The sequence below is a fragment of the Anomalospiza imberbis genome, unplaced genomic scaffold (genome assembly GCF_031753505.1).
Source record: "Anomalospiza imberbis isolate Cuckoo-Finch-1a 21T00152 unplaced genomic scaffold, ASM3175350v1 scaffold_213, whole genome shotgun sequence".
In the NCBI taxonomy this organism is placed as follows: domain Eukaryota; kingdom Metazoa; phylum Chordata; class Aves; order Passeriformes; family Viduidae; genus Anomalospiza; species Anomalospiza imberbis.
The window spans coordinates 1-14413 of NW_027099846.1; the positions used below are offsets into that span (position 1 = coordinate 1).

Genomic DNA, 14413 nt, shown 5'->3' on the forward strand with positions numbered 1-14413 from the left:
GCTACCGTCCTGGTAAGGGCACAGAAAAGGAGGGGAGATGGCAGATGGCTGGTGGCTGGCCTGTGCTCTTGAGCAGGTTCCATCTCCAGTCCTGTCCTTCTCAGGGATAGTGGGTTCAGGGAAGCGGGGGATGGAATACGAGAACTGGGAAAGGAAATCGGTTAAATATTGTGCAACTAAAATTTAAATTTAAGTGATCGTCAAATATACCCTCAATTATCACCAAACATCGCAAAGTAAATGATTTTCAATAATCCCTATATGATCACTGGATATCACTAATAAGGTATCAAACGTACATTGAGACAAAAAACAGGAGTCCATGGGAAAGGTTAAAGTCTAGGGGACGTTCTTCCAGAGCATAGACCCAAGAAGTCCCCCAGCAGGCCCACAGGCCTCCACACTGGCTCACGCAGATCCAAACTGCACCAGTTTTCACTCCCTCATGTAGGCCTTAGTTCCCGTGGCAGAACTCGCCTTCCCACTGGACACTCACCTGTGCCTGAGCCTGTGGAGAAGCCAGGCTCCCTCCCCCTCTGCCCACAGCAACACAGACACTCCCAACCTTTCCCAAGAGCTGCAGCGCAACCACAGCCACAGCGGCAACCCCAGCAGTGACACCACTGCTCTGCTCCGTTTTGCCCCACTCTGCTCCTCTAGTCACAGCTGCAAGCCTGTCTCTCCACAACAGGTTGTGCCTGGCGGCAACAAAGCCACAAGACTTCTGCCCACTTCCAATCCATGCCACAAACCCCATCTATGGCTCTTCCTCTTCCCACATTTAAGAAACACCTGACCATTCCGAAGCAAATTTAGACCTTAATGACAGGGTGAGAACAAAGGGAAGCTTCCAACACAGTGAAGGTTTTATTTATTATCCTATTTATTTCCACTATCAGTCTAAACAAACTACAAACTACGAGCTAGAAACTAGGAACTAGGAACTAGAATAAACAACTACGGCCTCTTCCAGGGCTAGTATCTCCTCTCGGCCATAAACTGCTGCGTTGCCACGATCAGAGGCGTCAGGCTGGAGGTCGGCTCGGCGGAGGTTACAAACGGATGCTGCCCAAAGAGAAAAAGAAGAAATTAATTTCTACTTACCTCACAGGCTGAAACAGGCTTTCTCTGGCAACAAGAAAGATACAGAAAGGAGGGCATTCTGTGCACCTCTGTCTCCACATCCAGGACCTTGCTACATGGGGCCAACATGGCTCCCAATCCCACAAATCCATTAATTCAGATGTCTTCAGCTTAAGGAGATTTGGTCTAGGTGACCTTGAAAGGCTCCTTCCAACCCATCCTAGGCCAGGATTCTCCTCTCTTTTCCTTTGAAAAGCCCCCCAGACTGGAGATTCTTAGGAGCGGGGCCCATCCGAGGCCTTGGACTTGAGCAGATGAGGAGCCCCTGGCAGTGGGTGGCTGGCGCATCCGGCAGCCGCTTTGCCTTTTACCTGCAGAAGTTCCTGGGCAGACCAGCGCCTGTCCTCGTCCGTCTCCAGGCAGCAGTGCAGAAAGTCTCGCAACCAAGCGGACTGTTGCCTGGGGTTCTGCAGCTTCGGGCTGCCCCTGGTGCTTATCAGCTGTTGAACCTAGAGCAGAAGGAAATGCCACGCTCTACCTGCCTCTTTCACACCCCAAACTGCTCACACAGACCCCACTGGACAAGCTCCGCTCTCCAGTGGCTCTTTACTCCCTGCCCGAGGGTGGCAGATACCTTTCCTGCCCCTACTAAAAGAACCCAAAGCCCGAGGCAGCCATAGCCAGTCCAATATGCAAAGGCTCTTGCCTTGGCCCCTGATTTCATTGGCTGATGGAATTAGGAGCAACTCCATCAGCAAAAGCACCCTTTGCTTCTCTGAGCACTGACACCAGCTCTACAGGCGATGCGGAAGACAGACTTTTATCTAACTCTACTATTTCCAAGGATTATTCCATCAAATGCAGCTCAGCACTGCTCACTGCTCCCTTAGGCAAAGCTTCCATCAAGCAAAAGGCATCGTGAGGTTTTGGTGCAGTTCGTGATCAAATGCCAAGGGGATAATCTGGACAAGAAGCACGAGAGACTATGCAGCCTGGAACCCATCATTTTCAGCTGCTAGCAAGCTTCCCAAGCAGAAGAATGGGAGCAGATTTTGTCCGAGTGACAGCAGTATCTGAGAGTAGTTGCAGCGTACCGTGCGGGAGGTCATCATCAGGTAAGGAGGCGCTCCTTCCACCATCTCCATCCCCACAATGCCAAAGGACCAGATGTCCACTTTGGGGCCATAGGGCTTCCTGCTGAAAATTTCTGGCGCCATCCAGTAAGTTGTCCCAACAGCCGATCTCCGTTTGCTCTGCTCAGCGGTGAGCTGAGCAGAAAGGCCAAAGTCAGCTGAGGAGAAAAAAACCATTCTGATCAAGCCAGCGTGAATTAGGGAAGCCAACAAAAGAATTCCCCACGGTACCAATGTCCAAGAAGGCAGTGTGGAATCCCAGCTGCAAAGGGGCCCTGCTGCCATTCCTCAGGCCTGCAGCCGAGGACATACTGAATTGGCCACTTAGCAAAAGCCCCCAGTTTCAGGCAGTGGCTTTTAGTCCCCTGAAGCTATTAGACTGCAACTGCCTTGCTTGGGAAGGATCACACACAAGCCAAAGGCACCCCCTACCCCTTCTTCCCAGCAACACCTCCCTGCGCCTTGTGGCTGTGCTCTGCGCTCACAGCAGGGCAGCCTGCACTGCCACGGGCATCAGGGAACCGGCAGTCACCCAAAGGCAGCCCCACACCGCAGCCCGCCACGGCTGAGCCTGGCCAACAACACCCACCCAACTTGACAGATCCGTCCAAGCCCAGGAGAATGTTGTGGCTTTTGACGTCTCGGTGGATCACTTGCTTGGAGTGAAGGAAATCCAGGCCTTGCAGGCACTGAGAGAGGAAAAAGCAACACGAGCCTAAGTGGATTTCGTCCCACAAGCAGGGAAGTGGCACATCTGACTTCCTGGGGGATGGTGAGCCATGGCAAGACAGGCTGCTGGCAAAGGCAGCAGAGCCTGCTGCTCCAACACGAGGACAGCAGTGCTTTTCTAAGTGCGGGTGTGTTTGCTTTTGAAAGAGAAAGGGCAATTGTTCCTCTGGCCAGTGCCCTGCAAACACAGACTCAAGAAGCACTGCTGCCGTGGCTGTACTCTCTCCAGCCAGACAACAGTGGCTGCTTTTGCCAACACCACGTTGGCTGCCAGGCTCTCCTTTCAGGCTGAGCTCTGTGAGAGTCCTGCGAGTATCTCTTTGTCTTTGCCACTTGCTTGACATGGTGCCAGCAGCACCTTTGCTCTTAGGAAGGAATGCGGAAGGAATGGGAAGGAACGCAGCGCACACAGGCTCCAGGCAAGTGTTTAGAGAGGCAAAGACAAACACCCTAGAAGAAGGGCAGGGACACTGGCAGGCACTTCCGATGCTCTTGCTACTGCCAGTTATAAGAGAAAGGCAGAAAGGAAGCTCGGAAGGTGAAATCTCTCCTCTCCTTATCACCCATTTGGAAGGACCATCCCGACCAAGCTGTGGGAAGCACAAGCGCCATCCCTTACCTCCCGAGAGACAGCTGCTATCTCTCCTTCTGCCATACGAATCTCCCTAATGACATCGTGTAAAGAACCTCCGTCCATGTACTCCATCACCAGCCAGACTTCCTCGTCCACCAGGTAGCTGAAGGGAGGAAACAACAGCCTGGAGATGAATGCGTGCACTTCCTGATGGATTCTCCTTCCCGTGTCTCTCTCAGAAGAAGACAGGAGGAAGTCAATAATCATTCGCTAAGCTCTCCAGGGCTTGAACTCAATCTACAGTGTTTTGTCAGCACATAAGACCCGTGGGAAAAAAAATCAAATGCCAAACCAAACAAAACAATGTGGAGAGAGGACAGGAACTTTGAGGCTGTTGGCTCAAGAAAGACAGGGCCAAGTCCGCTCTTTGAAAGCACACGTCAAACTAGGTATGCCAGCAAAGATTAATGCAGCCCCAATGCAATCTCCTCCCAAGACACTGTCGATCAGTCCAGAAACAGGAATTAACAGCTCCATCCTCTGTCAGCTCCATCCTCTGCCAGCGGTTGAACTGCTGCCTTGCAGGATGTGGATGACCTTTCATGGCAGAACAGCAGAACCACTCACCTGTCTAGAAAGGTCACAAGATTGGCGTTCTTATTGCCACGCATGACCTGGATTTCATTCAGGCACAGTTCACTGCTGCTCTCTTCCAGGAGACTAATTTTCTTTATGGCCACCTACAACGACATGGAAAACCGTGAACCAAAGTCTGTGGCGCAGGACCACAAGGGGAAGACGGAGACAGTGATTATGGGATGATGGAGCTGGGCTGGGCCAAACCGCCTTGTGGCTGGACATCAGACCGCTTGCTTGGGCACCTCCCAGGACAAAGAGCCAGATACCCTTTGCCTTGTAAACCTGGGAGAAACATGGTCTAAGCTCTCCACCGCAAAGCTCTAACAACACAGGCTGTGCCCACAGTCTTCCCCCAGGGCCTTACTTTATCATCCCCATTTTCATTCACACACCCCTTGCAAGCAGGAAGCCATTTTGTGCCAGTAAGAATGGAGCAAAACTGCTGGGAAACCTTTGGCACTTCTAGGGGGCTTGATCATTACTCCAGCAACCACTGGCATTCTCCATTGCACAAGAACAAAGCAAGACATGACATGCAGACATGACAGATAAAATGCCGTCCTAAAACAGCACTGCAGAAGCTGTGGCGCTGCTTGACGCTTACCTCTTCTCCTGTGGCAGTCTCCACTGCCATGCACACCGTGCCAAAACCCCTAGAAACAAAACAGCAGCAGAGAAAGAAGAAGTCCTTTAGTCCCTGCAAGTGCAGGACACCGCGGTCCAACCGCGGAAAAAAAGTCCCGGGGCAAACAGTAAATGGAACACGACAGATTCTCGTCTGGGTCTTTTCTCCCTTTTCTCTTTCTGTATCTGTGCATGTGTGGGATTTTTCCAGGCACATGCCGGTTCGGCCTTCTCACACCTCTCCTTGGAGTCTATCTGCCAAATTCAAGCACCACCACTGAGGCCTTCTGAGAAGTCTGAAGCCATGTAAGAGCCATTGGAGGAAAGCCTCCAGACACAGATCCTTTCTCCAGCTTCCAAGGAAAATAGTGTCCAGCCACAGCCTGCAGCCACAGCTGGAGCAGGCAAAGGCTTCCACTGTTGCGCACACAAATGGAGAAGTACTCAAAATAGAGGATCCTCAGACGGCTGTGTTCTGGGTCCAGAGCCATTGGCAGCTGCTTCTCTTTGGTGCACCAGACACAGGAAGGGCTCTACTTTTCTGGCCACTTCAGCTATAAATGCTGACCAGTACTTAGAGATCATCAGGCATCATCTTAACGCAGTGTCTGAACAGCTTTGGAGCTTGCCTGCTGTCACTCTGGGGAGGTGTGACACCAGCAAAATGCACCGCCCCCCGCTGTGAAGAAGGAGCTGTGGCTGCACTCACCCTTTGCCAATCGTTTCCAGTTCTGTGTACTTAGCCTCAGGATCTCCCTCGCTCACCAGTATCTCTGTAAAAATCCCAAGGAAAGATGTTCACTTCAGAAGAGGTCCCACCCTGCAGCAGATCAGAAAGGCAGCCCCACTGTCTGGGACACTCTGCCCTTTCAACTCAGTCAGCTGGGAAACACCACCACCACCACAACCACCACCACCACCACCACCACCACCTCAAAAACAACAGCAGCAAGACAAGCAGCCCTGCAGCACAGATGGCCTGCCCAAAACTAGAAGTCTACACTAAAATCTAAGCACATCGAGAAACAGTCAGAGGAGACAGGGATCAGAAAACTGCAACCAGGAGAAGTGATTGTTGTCTACAAACATTAAGGGCAGCAGGAAAAACAAAACCTTTCTGTTCTTGGCTGTGAACACTCTGTGACATTCAACAAAAGCTTTCATCCTTGCAAACATCCAAGGCATCTTGGGTTCTGGAATCAATTCTTATCAACAGCTGCCCTTTCCAGAACAGGAAGAATATTGCAAAGTGCTTCCAGCAGAGCCGAGATCTCCAGCTTTAAGCAGGACTTTGCCTAAACAATGCCCCTCTGCCTTTCAAGAGCAGCAGCTTATGTTATACCCTACTGTGATGGGCCTCAGGAATGAGGTCCCTCAGCCTTTAGGCCAGGCTAAGTTCTGAAGATGACCTTGGCTGTGCCCCACAGGAGCTGGGCCCCACAGGAGCTCCTTGAGGCCTACTCATTCGCTAGGTCACAGCCTCCTGCTCAGCCAGAAACAACCTCTGTTTTCTTTTTGGCATAGAGGGAAGCTCAGGCAAAGCCAAACCAGGCCCAGCTGCCCTCAGAGGCAGGAGCAACACCCCAGGGACCCCTCACCACCTCAAAGCACAACAGCAGGTCCTGTGTGGAGGCCACAGGACCTGGCACTCAGCTGAGGAGGAACAGGAGGTGGGACAGCTCTTGCTGACACGCGCACACACAAGGCACTGCTCCGGCGGACAAGGATCACAAAGCACATACTCAGCATGGCCAGGCACTTGTCCTCTGTCCTCTCTCCCAGCTGCTCTCTGCTGCCAGAGGAACCAGTCGTGCTCCAGCTGCTGCCAGAGGAACTAGTCGTGCTCCAGGTGCACGAGCTGCTCAGGCTTGAGTTTCCAGCTTGGGGACTGGAGGCTTCTTCAGGGCCTTCAGCTGCAGCTCGTGCAGGTACCAGGACACAGGAGGTGGAGCTCTGGGACAAGAAATTCATTTGGGTCACAAACATGCCTGCACGTCGGAGGTGCCCCTCCGATCCCATTTCAAATGCAAGCTCCTAGGAAGACGCTGCTGGCCACACCCAGGGCTCTTCACCTCTCAGCTTTCGCAGCCCACTTCTCCAGCTCAAGGCGCAAAATCCAAAGGCTGCTTTTACATGATGGACAAAATGACACCAAAGACACTGCTAGCCAAAACAGGCACTTACTGACGTGGGCTGCTCAGGCCGCAGGCTGACAGCAGGGGCAGGTTCATTGGCAGCGGATTCCTCCTCTTCAGCCTCTTCCTCGGGTGCAGAGGCAGCCAGAGCAGGTGCTGACGCTGCCCCTGTGCTCTGTGGGCAGACAGCAGCATGAGGGTCAGGAAAGAACCTGTCATTCAGAACCTTCGGTATATTCAGCTACAGGCCCCGCTGCAACTCAGCTGTTCCTTTAGCTACTGACTGACTTTAGCTGTTCTGTGGGGAGGGCCTGGTCCCTCCTGGGGACAGTGTCTCCTCATATCCTGCAAGGCTGTGAACTGCATCTTTGCACTGCTCTCTTCACTGGGGACAAGGAGCCTGCACAGCCACTGGGCACAAAGGGCTTCACTTGTACCCCAGGAGCATCCCAAGACATCCTAATGCTACCTCTTGTCTCTGGCTAAGACAAATTCACAGCCCCTGTCAGAACAGTAGGAAAGCGATGCCTAAGCGTCCAAGTTCCACACCCCTTTTCCAGGCCTCACAGGCTGGGGGAAGTGCTCTGGAAGAGCTGGAAGGATTCCAGCCCTCAGCATCTTCAGCCAGGCACGGGAGGTGCTGTCTGACCAGAAACTTGCAGCTATGCTTTGTTCCAGCCACAGGACTACCCAGAGGTGCCACTTACTGATGCTGGATGCTCAGGCCCTGCAGTGGCAGCAGGTGCACTTTGGTGGGAATCTTCCTCCCCTTCGGCCTCTTCTTCAGGAAGACGTGCAGCCAGAGGAGGCTCAGAGGTTGGTTTTGGGCTCTGCAGACAGACAGCAGTGTGAGGGACTGGTAACCTTCTTTATATTCAGCTCTAGAGCCAGATGCACTAAGGAGAAATCATCTGCACAGAAATGGCATTCTAAGTTGTTCAAACTCAAGTAGAATGGGCCAATTCGATGGGACTGCACTCTCTTCTACAGGAGAAATTCCATCATGGCTTAAAGCACCAAGCAACCCCACTTTCAGCTGCTTAAAAGCTCTGAAAAGGAACTGGAGGAAACAGCCCGGGATCCAACTCCTCCTGCAGCTGCTACTGCTGCTGCTGCTGCGGCTGCTTCTGCGAAGAGCCTGCACTGTACTTCCATTCATCCAAGCAGGCTGGCGCTGGACTGCAACAGGCCCAGCTCACAGCTTGCTCCACAATTGTCAAAAGCTACCAACGCCAAAGGCTCCTTTCCCACTCACCCAAGGACCGGATTCTCTCCAGGCACGGGTGACGTGACCTGCAACACACAAGGGAAAAAGAACCAGATGCTGTAAGAAAACTGCCTGTGCTGGGCAAGCCTACCAGAAAGTCACCAACCCAAAGACAGATCATTCTGTTTTCACTACGTCACTCCAGCAGCAAGCCTTGTGTCACACAGCAAGCAAGACAACAGCACAAACCACTGCCTCGTGTCTACCTTCTGTCCTCTTTGGCCACTCAACCCATAGAAACTTGAGACTGAGAAAGTCCGAGTGGTTCTGTACTAGGCATTACAGCTTCTGCCCCACCCCATCCAGCAGGAGCTACAGCTCCTCTCTTTCCTGTACTTCAGTTTTCTGAAGAGATTGCATGCAGCAATTGCCATGGGCTTACTGAAAGCCTTTCCCCAAAATAGCTTTGCCCAAGTCCCCCTTAACCATGGTGGCAGTTCTGTGGTGACACAGCACAGGAACAGCTCCTGGGTTCAGCAGCACACAAGAACTCCTCTGAAATGTCTATCTCAGAGGCCTTTTCCAAGCTGAGTCTGTGGTTTCATCACAGAACAAATGGCTCTTCTAGCACGCAGGAAGTGTCAAGTTCCACAGGCACGTCCTGGGATGAGGGAATGCAGACAAGAAGACTTGAACTGAGGGACTTTCCCTCAGTCCTGGAGAGCAGCGCACAGCTTTCACAAGGACTCCTGTCAAGCTCTCCCAGTCTTCCTATCTTGGAAGTTGTCTTGCTTGAGCCAGCAAACTGGGGAGATTCCAGACTCCATTGCCACAGGCTATGCCACGGGAGGAGCGGAACCCCTGCAGGCTACATTACAAATGCTGCCCCACGCCCCACTGGCTAGAGACACCCCCTGCTTAGCTGCAGCTGTTGACAGCAGCTTTACCCAACTAAAGGCCTCTTGGTGGCATTTTGGTTTCCATATGCCGCACTGAACAAAATAGTCCACTTACGTGCCAGGTGGGTGAAAAAGTACCCAGAATAAGCCAAGGAGAAAGCCGTGCAAACTGCAGCACACACCCTCTCCATGGCTCGAGCAGTGCTGCTCAAGTCTGCACCAGACAACGCCTGTGGGGAAGAAACAAAAATACTCAAGAGTCCTGCTGGCAGAGACCTCGGCGATCAGCAGGTTCCGCCTGCAGCGAGCGTGCCACAGAGCTGCTCTGCGCACTGAGCCCTTCCGGGCCTCGGCACAGCAACTTTGCCTTGACAACGCTGGGATGCGGCCGCTGACATCACAATAGCAGCCACCCTAGGCTGGTTTGTGAATTCATGCATAGAACCAGGCCTTCTCTACAGCTCAGGCAAAAAAAAGCCTGCAAAGCTCTCCTCTGCTACAAAGCAACACAAAAAGCCCTCCTAGTCCAGAACCTGCTGCTCAAGGCATCTAAGAGTAACTCCAAGAACACACTAAGCCCCTGTAGCCCACACCGAGAAGCTGAGCACTGAGAAGGGACCAGGATGTGAGGAACCACGCTAGTGGTCTTTGGCCACCAATGCTTCTGGCCAATAATGTTCCACCTGGACCTTCCTCAGCTCTTGAAAGCAGCAAACAAGGAGAAGCACTGCTTTAATTGCATTTAGAGCTTTCTCCTAGCTACAGAGACGAGGTCATGGATCTTTCAGCACTATTTCTTCCAAACATTGTACATCATAGCCACAGTAGGATTTCAGCAGGGAAATGCCATGACCGGAAATGCAAGGGGGATCCTTCTGTCTGGCTCCCTCTAGCACAGAGGCCATGGCACCAAAGCACCACCACCGTTTCCCCCCTCAACCCCACCCCTCCAGTTTTGTCCTTCCACAGTATTTCTTAGGACACGGGGCTGAGATGGGTGGCACAGAAGTGACAGCTCTGACACATGGCTGAAACCATCAGGGCCAGGGTGGCATCTGGGACTGTATTTCCGCTCCAGCAGAACAAGGCAACCCAGAGTGGTGACACTGATACCAAGTGAGTTCAGCCAAGCCAAAAGGGAGCCCAGCCAAGCCAAACGGAGCCCAGCAGGGTGGGAGGAAGAGGCAGTGAAGCGGCAGAGCTGATTCCCATGCACACGCCCAGCATGGTGGACTGATGGTAGCGGCAGTACCAAACAGAGCTCTGCAGGGAGAGACATCCGTCACCATCGCCGCTGCCACCATCACTGCTGCAGAGAGGGAGCAGGAAACTGCCACTGCAGGTCCACAGCTGCTCCAGGCAGCACCAGCAGCCCCCATCTACCATCAGAATCATTCTGTAAGCCCTCGCCATCTTGTCTTTGTTCCAGGCGCCCCATGTGACACTTCACCTTTGTCGCTTAAGCCATTACCTCTTTTGCACAATTTTCTTCTTCCTGTTGTATACTGCTTTTTTTTTTTTTTTTTTTCCTTACTACATTGTAACTCTAACATTTTTTGCCTCTCATAGATTGGTTTTTCCGTTGTTCCCCTCCATTGTCGTGGAGAAGGGGAGAGAGGAGAGGCGTTACAAGGACTATCTCAGGATGAGGACACAGAAAGGAGGGAAGGTCTTAGAAAGAACAAACAAGCCTCATGCTGCCTCTTTTGGATAAAGATAATAAAAGTGCAGGTTTCTTAATATCCAGCCACAAATCTTTGGAGTCTTGACAGCCAAGAAGCACAGGAACCCGGAAACCTTGTGGTGAGAGGCTAGAGATTGCTGGCTCAAAACATTTCAGGTGCTTGTATGCGGGGAAAGGGGCAGACCAAGCCTTGCTCTGGTGAGGTGATGCCCTACTCTGCCCACCCCACACTGCCAGGCCTGTATCCCAGCCCAGCAGTGGCCGCTGATCCCTGGCACAGCAGAGGCAACGCTCCACACCTGTGTCTGGAACCCCTAACTCAGCTCCTAAAAGGCCGGGTGAGTGGGAGCCCCATGTTGGGGAAGGCCCCAGGAAAGCCAAAGGGTATTTAACTCCCGAGACATGGCAACCACATGTCTTGGCCCTACCTCCTCTTGGAATTCTATCAGCTGAACACCACTGGAACCAGGATTGGTAGCTATGTTGGTTCTTTTCTAGGTATTTTCTCTCCTTCTCTCTTCCCCTTTATTCTTCCAATTCCATCCTCTCAGATTTTTGAGTAACTTAAAATCTAACAGGCTTGGAGTTTGTGAAGTTGAATGGGCTAAGTTAATGCTTGATGGAATGTTTCATGTGGATTGAATCCCGCTCTAAATTTTTTGCCAAAGTTCTCTGATTTTCAGAAGTTGCCAGTGAAGATTATTTTTGTCATTCCGACCTCTTGAGAACGTCTTGTCAGTATTTCTCCTGCTTTTCTACGTCCGAGTACGTGAACAAGTTTAAGTCCTTTTAAAGTGTCCCATAGAGCAACGTTTCTGGGGCCTTACATTTTAACTGGCACAATGAGCAGGCTGTTCTTGAGGTGACATGGCCATTTTATACAGCAGTAACTGCTCATGACATAATAAAGGAGAAATAAATTTGCAGTCAAAGCTGCTATTTTCTGGCAGAAAAGTAATAGAATCCCACGCAGAAGCTGATCTCAACTGCTCTCCACTGGCAGACCTGCTAAAAGCTTATATATAAAGCTTGTCCAGCCCTAAAGAGAGATGGAGACTGAGAAAAGCCAGCACCATCCGCAGTTACTTGTGGAGAAAACATGAATTTTGGTAGAAGAAAAATTTAAAATCCCAGTAAAGGACAATGCCTGGTATCCATATGCATGGAGATTTGACTCAGAGAGCTGTAAGTTGCCAACAGCTAGAAAAGGAGCTGAATCAGTTGCAAATTGCCTTAGAGCCTGAAACAATAGCCAGCCTCAGGCCGCCGGAGCAGGAAGTGAATGCAGGGATGAAGCCAGCCCCCAAAACCTGAGAAGCCAGTTAAACGCGCTGGTCCAAAGCCAAAGAGCTTTAGACTTGCAACTGAACACGGCTGGGGAAGGCCTGGAACCAGCGTTTTCTAGACTCGAGGAACAGCCAGGCCTCCCTGACTGCAAGGTTACCCCCACAGCCCTTGCGAGGGGTTTAATGCCTCCGAGTCAAACGCTGCCCTTCAGCCAAAACTCCGGCCGCCACTAAAACATACAGAGGGGGGCGCCCCGAAGATGATGTCACCTTCCTCCGCTCTCTGGAGGCGAGGTTCGACTCAGCAAAGCCAATCTTCTTCCCTCCTTCTCATCCCAAGCCCTGCCCGCTGATAAAGAAGCAATTCGCTTATCAGGAGGCAGGGTAGGGTAGTGGTACCTCCCTCTGCAACAGAAGTGGTTGAATTACACGGGAAAAGTAGCAATGATCCCAAAGAAAGAGAAATGGAGAATGTTTTGAGAATTTTGCTAATGGGGGCGGGGGGCGGGGGGGAATGAAATAAATCCTTTTGGGAAAGAAGCGCATGGTGAAAAGCCCTGGTCTTTTGCCCGGGGAACAATCTGTTGCGTGAAGAGTTTGGACCCCTTGGAGCGGGGGAGAAGCCCCAAGCAATGCATGAGAAACAGCTGATGTCCCGTTTCCCTTCTTCTGGGTTATTGTAATTTAGTTCAAAATTTAAGGATCAAGATTAAGAAAACAAAATCTCGGGACCACCTCCAAAATTGGGTTGCGAGAGGGTGGTGAATTCAGCCATCCTAAGAGGCTTTCTGGAAATAAAATGGGGACTAAATGGAGAGTCCGTTTCCTTGTATTCTTAAAGAAGCTTTGCAGACTGCTCCTGCAGCGTCTCCTTCTGGCAGCAGTGGGTATTGAGCCTTGTCTGCCACCAGAGGCTGGAGGCCGAAATGCTGCCACTAGAGACTCTGTAGGAGAATCCTTAGGAGAAAATGCTTTTCTCCTCATGCAAGTTGGTTGTTTTGGTCTCACTAATAACCCTGAATGTTCAAGTATATCCTCACCAGGCAGGAGACTGGGTGTATGTCCAGACCTGGAATACAGAGCCGCTTCACCAGAAGCGAAAGGACTTTTGATGCCAGGGCTGTGAGATTTACAGCTCGAGACTCCCAAATTATGTGCTTAACGTTAGCTCTGGAGGCACGGAATTGTACTGGACAGTACAGTAAATGGAACTCCGCTGCAGATAAAGCTGCAATGGAACATTTCTGAAGTGAAAAGCATTCCATGGTTTATCTTTCTGCCCATTTCCAGAGCAATGTCCCTAGTATGGCAGCATGGCTGTTTGCTCCTGAATTAGTTAACCATGCTAGCAGGAGCTTGTACCTAGTGTCTATAATAGCAAGTATGGCTTTGAGTGCCAGAGGGGTAAGAGAACAAGAAAGAAAAGAGAGCCATGTCCTTTTCCCTGAGGACCACTCTAACATCACACACCTAGAACAAATACTACCTGACCCGTGGAAAAGAAATTTTGGCTTATGGACTGCAGTCTAAATTTGCAAAATAGAATGTAACAGAACGTGTAGATCCGACCAAAAGCCCATGTCACCTAAAACTGAAAAGGTCTCAAAAGGATGGTTGGCTCCTCTAACTTCGGTTTGCCTACATGGTGCTAAGAATCCTCATCAGTATTGTTACGGCAGTGGATAATTTAAATAAGATAACTTTTGCCAAATAAGGCTTATTGGCGATTGTTGCTTTCTTGATGTCTTCTCAGTTTCTTTTTACAGGCTTTTTTTGTTGGTTTAATGAAAGGATCACCAAAACTTTCTGTGGCAGAGAAGACAAAAGAATACCAAGGGGATAGTTCCTCGGTCTGAAGCAGGTTCAAATGGGACTGAGTTTTCTCCTCCTAGAGGTGTTTCACGGAAAGATGAAGTGGTGACAGGACTGAAGAATTGCTCTTCTTCACCGCATTGAGTGTTTACATGTTTTTATCTTGCTACCTTTTAAGACATTTACGTGCATAGGTTTTAGATACGTTTGTTGCAAGCAATATTTTAAAAGTTTTGTATCTTCTCTCTGGTTGCCACAGTGGGGAGAGACAATTCCTCCCTACATTTATCTTAGGCAAATTTTTAGACCTCTTCCTGTCTCCTGAGAGCAAAGCACAAAATTACTCCACCAAGGCAAGTAGGTGTAATAATGGTAGGTGGTGTGTAGAGCATGATTGTGCACAAGAAAGGCATGTGGAACTGTGGGTGGCCCCTGGAAGGAAGGAAGGGAGCTTCCTGGAAGTAGGAGGAAAAGGGGCTGACAGAGGAGCAGAGGTGGCAGCTGGAAAACTCTCTCCAGCTGTAGACCAAGAAGGCATAAGTGGTAAAGCTGACGGAAGACAAGAAGAAAGAAAGAGTTTGGGTTTGAGAACCACTGAAGCGTTAGGT

At 50.9% G+C, this 14413-nt stretch overlaps 1 protein-coding gene across 1 annotated transcript; it reads right to left on the minus strand.

The window, feature by feature from the left end:
- Window positions 1-891: 891 nt before the first annotated feature.
- Window positions 892-5160, minus strand: LOC137466449 (serine/threonine-protein kinase PAK 3-like). Its single transcript, XM_068178173.1, has 6 exons — window positions 4763-5160; window positions 4147-4259; window positions 3565-3682; window positions 2178-2905; window positions 1455-1592; window positions 892-1065 (listed from the first exon to the last, which is right to left on the minus strand). The coding sequence occupies exons 1-4, from the start codon at window positions 4997-4999 to the stop codon at window positions 2645-2647; spliced, it is 729 nt and encodes a 242-aa protein (XP_068034274.1). The 5' UTR covers window positions 5000-5160; the 3' UTR covers window positions 892-1065; window positions 1455-1592; window positions 2178-2644.
- Between the last annotated feature and the right edge of the window lie 9253 nt (window positions 5161-14413).

Bases quoted from the DNA above. Each gene is read 5' to 3' on its own strand.
- LOC137466449 (XM_068178173.1), bottom strand. From the start codon at position 4,999: ATGTGCCTGGAAAAATCCCACACATGCACAGATACAGAAAGAGAAAAG. The intron at 3,683-4,146 runs GTGAGTGGTTCT...TCCTCCCTTCAG, and splicing joins CTTGTGACCTTTCTAGACAG to CTACCTGGTGGACGAGGAAG. The intron at 2,906-3,564 runs GTAAGGGATGGC...TTCCTCTCTCAG, and splicing joins TAGCAGCTGTCTCTCGGGAG to TGCCTGCAAGGCCTGGATTT.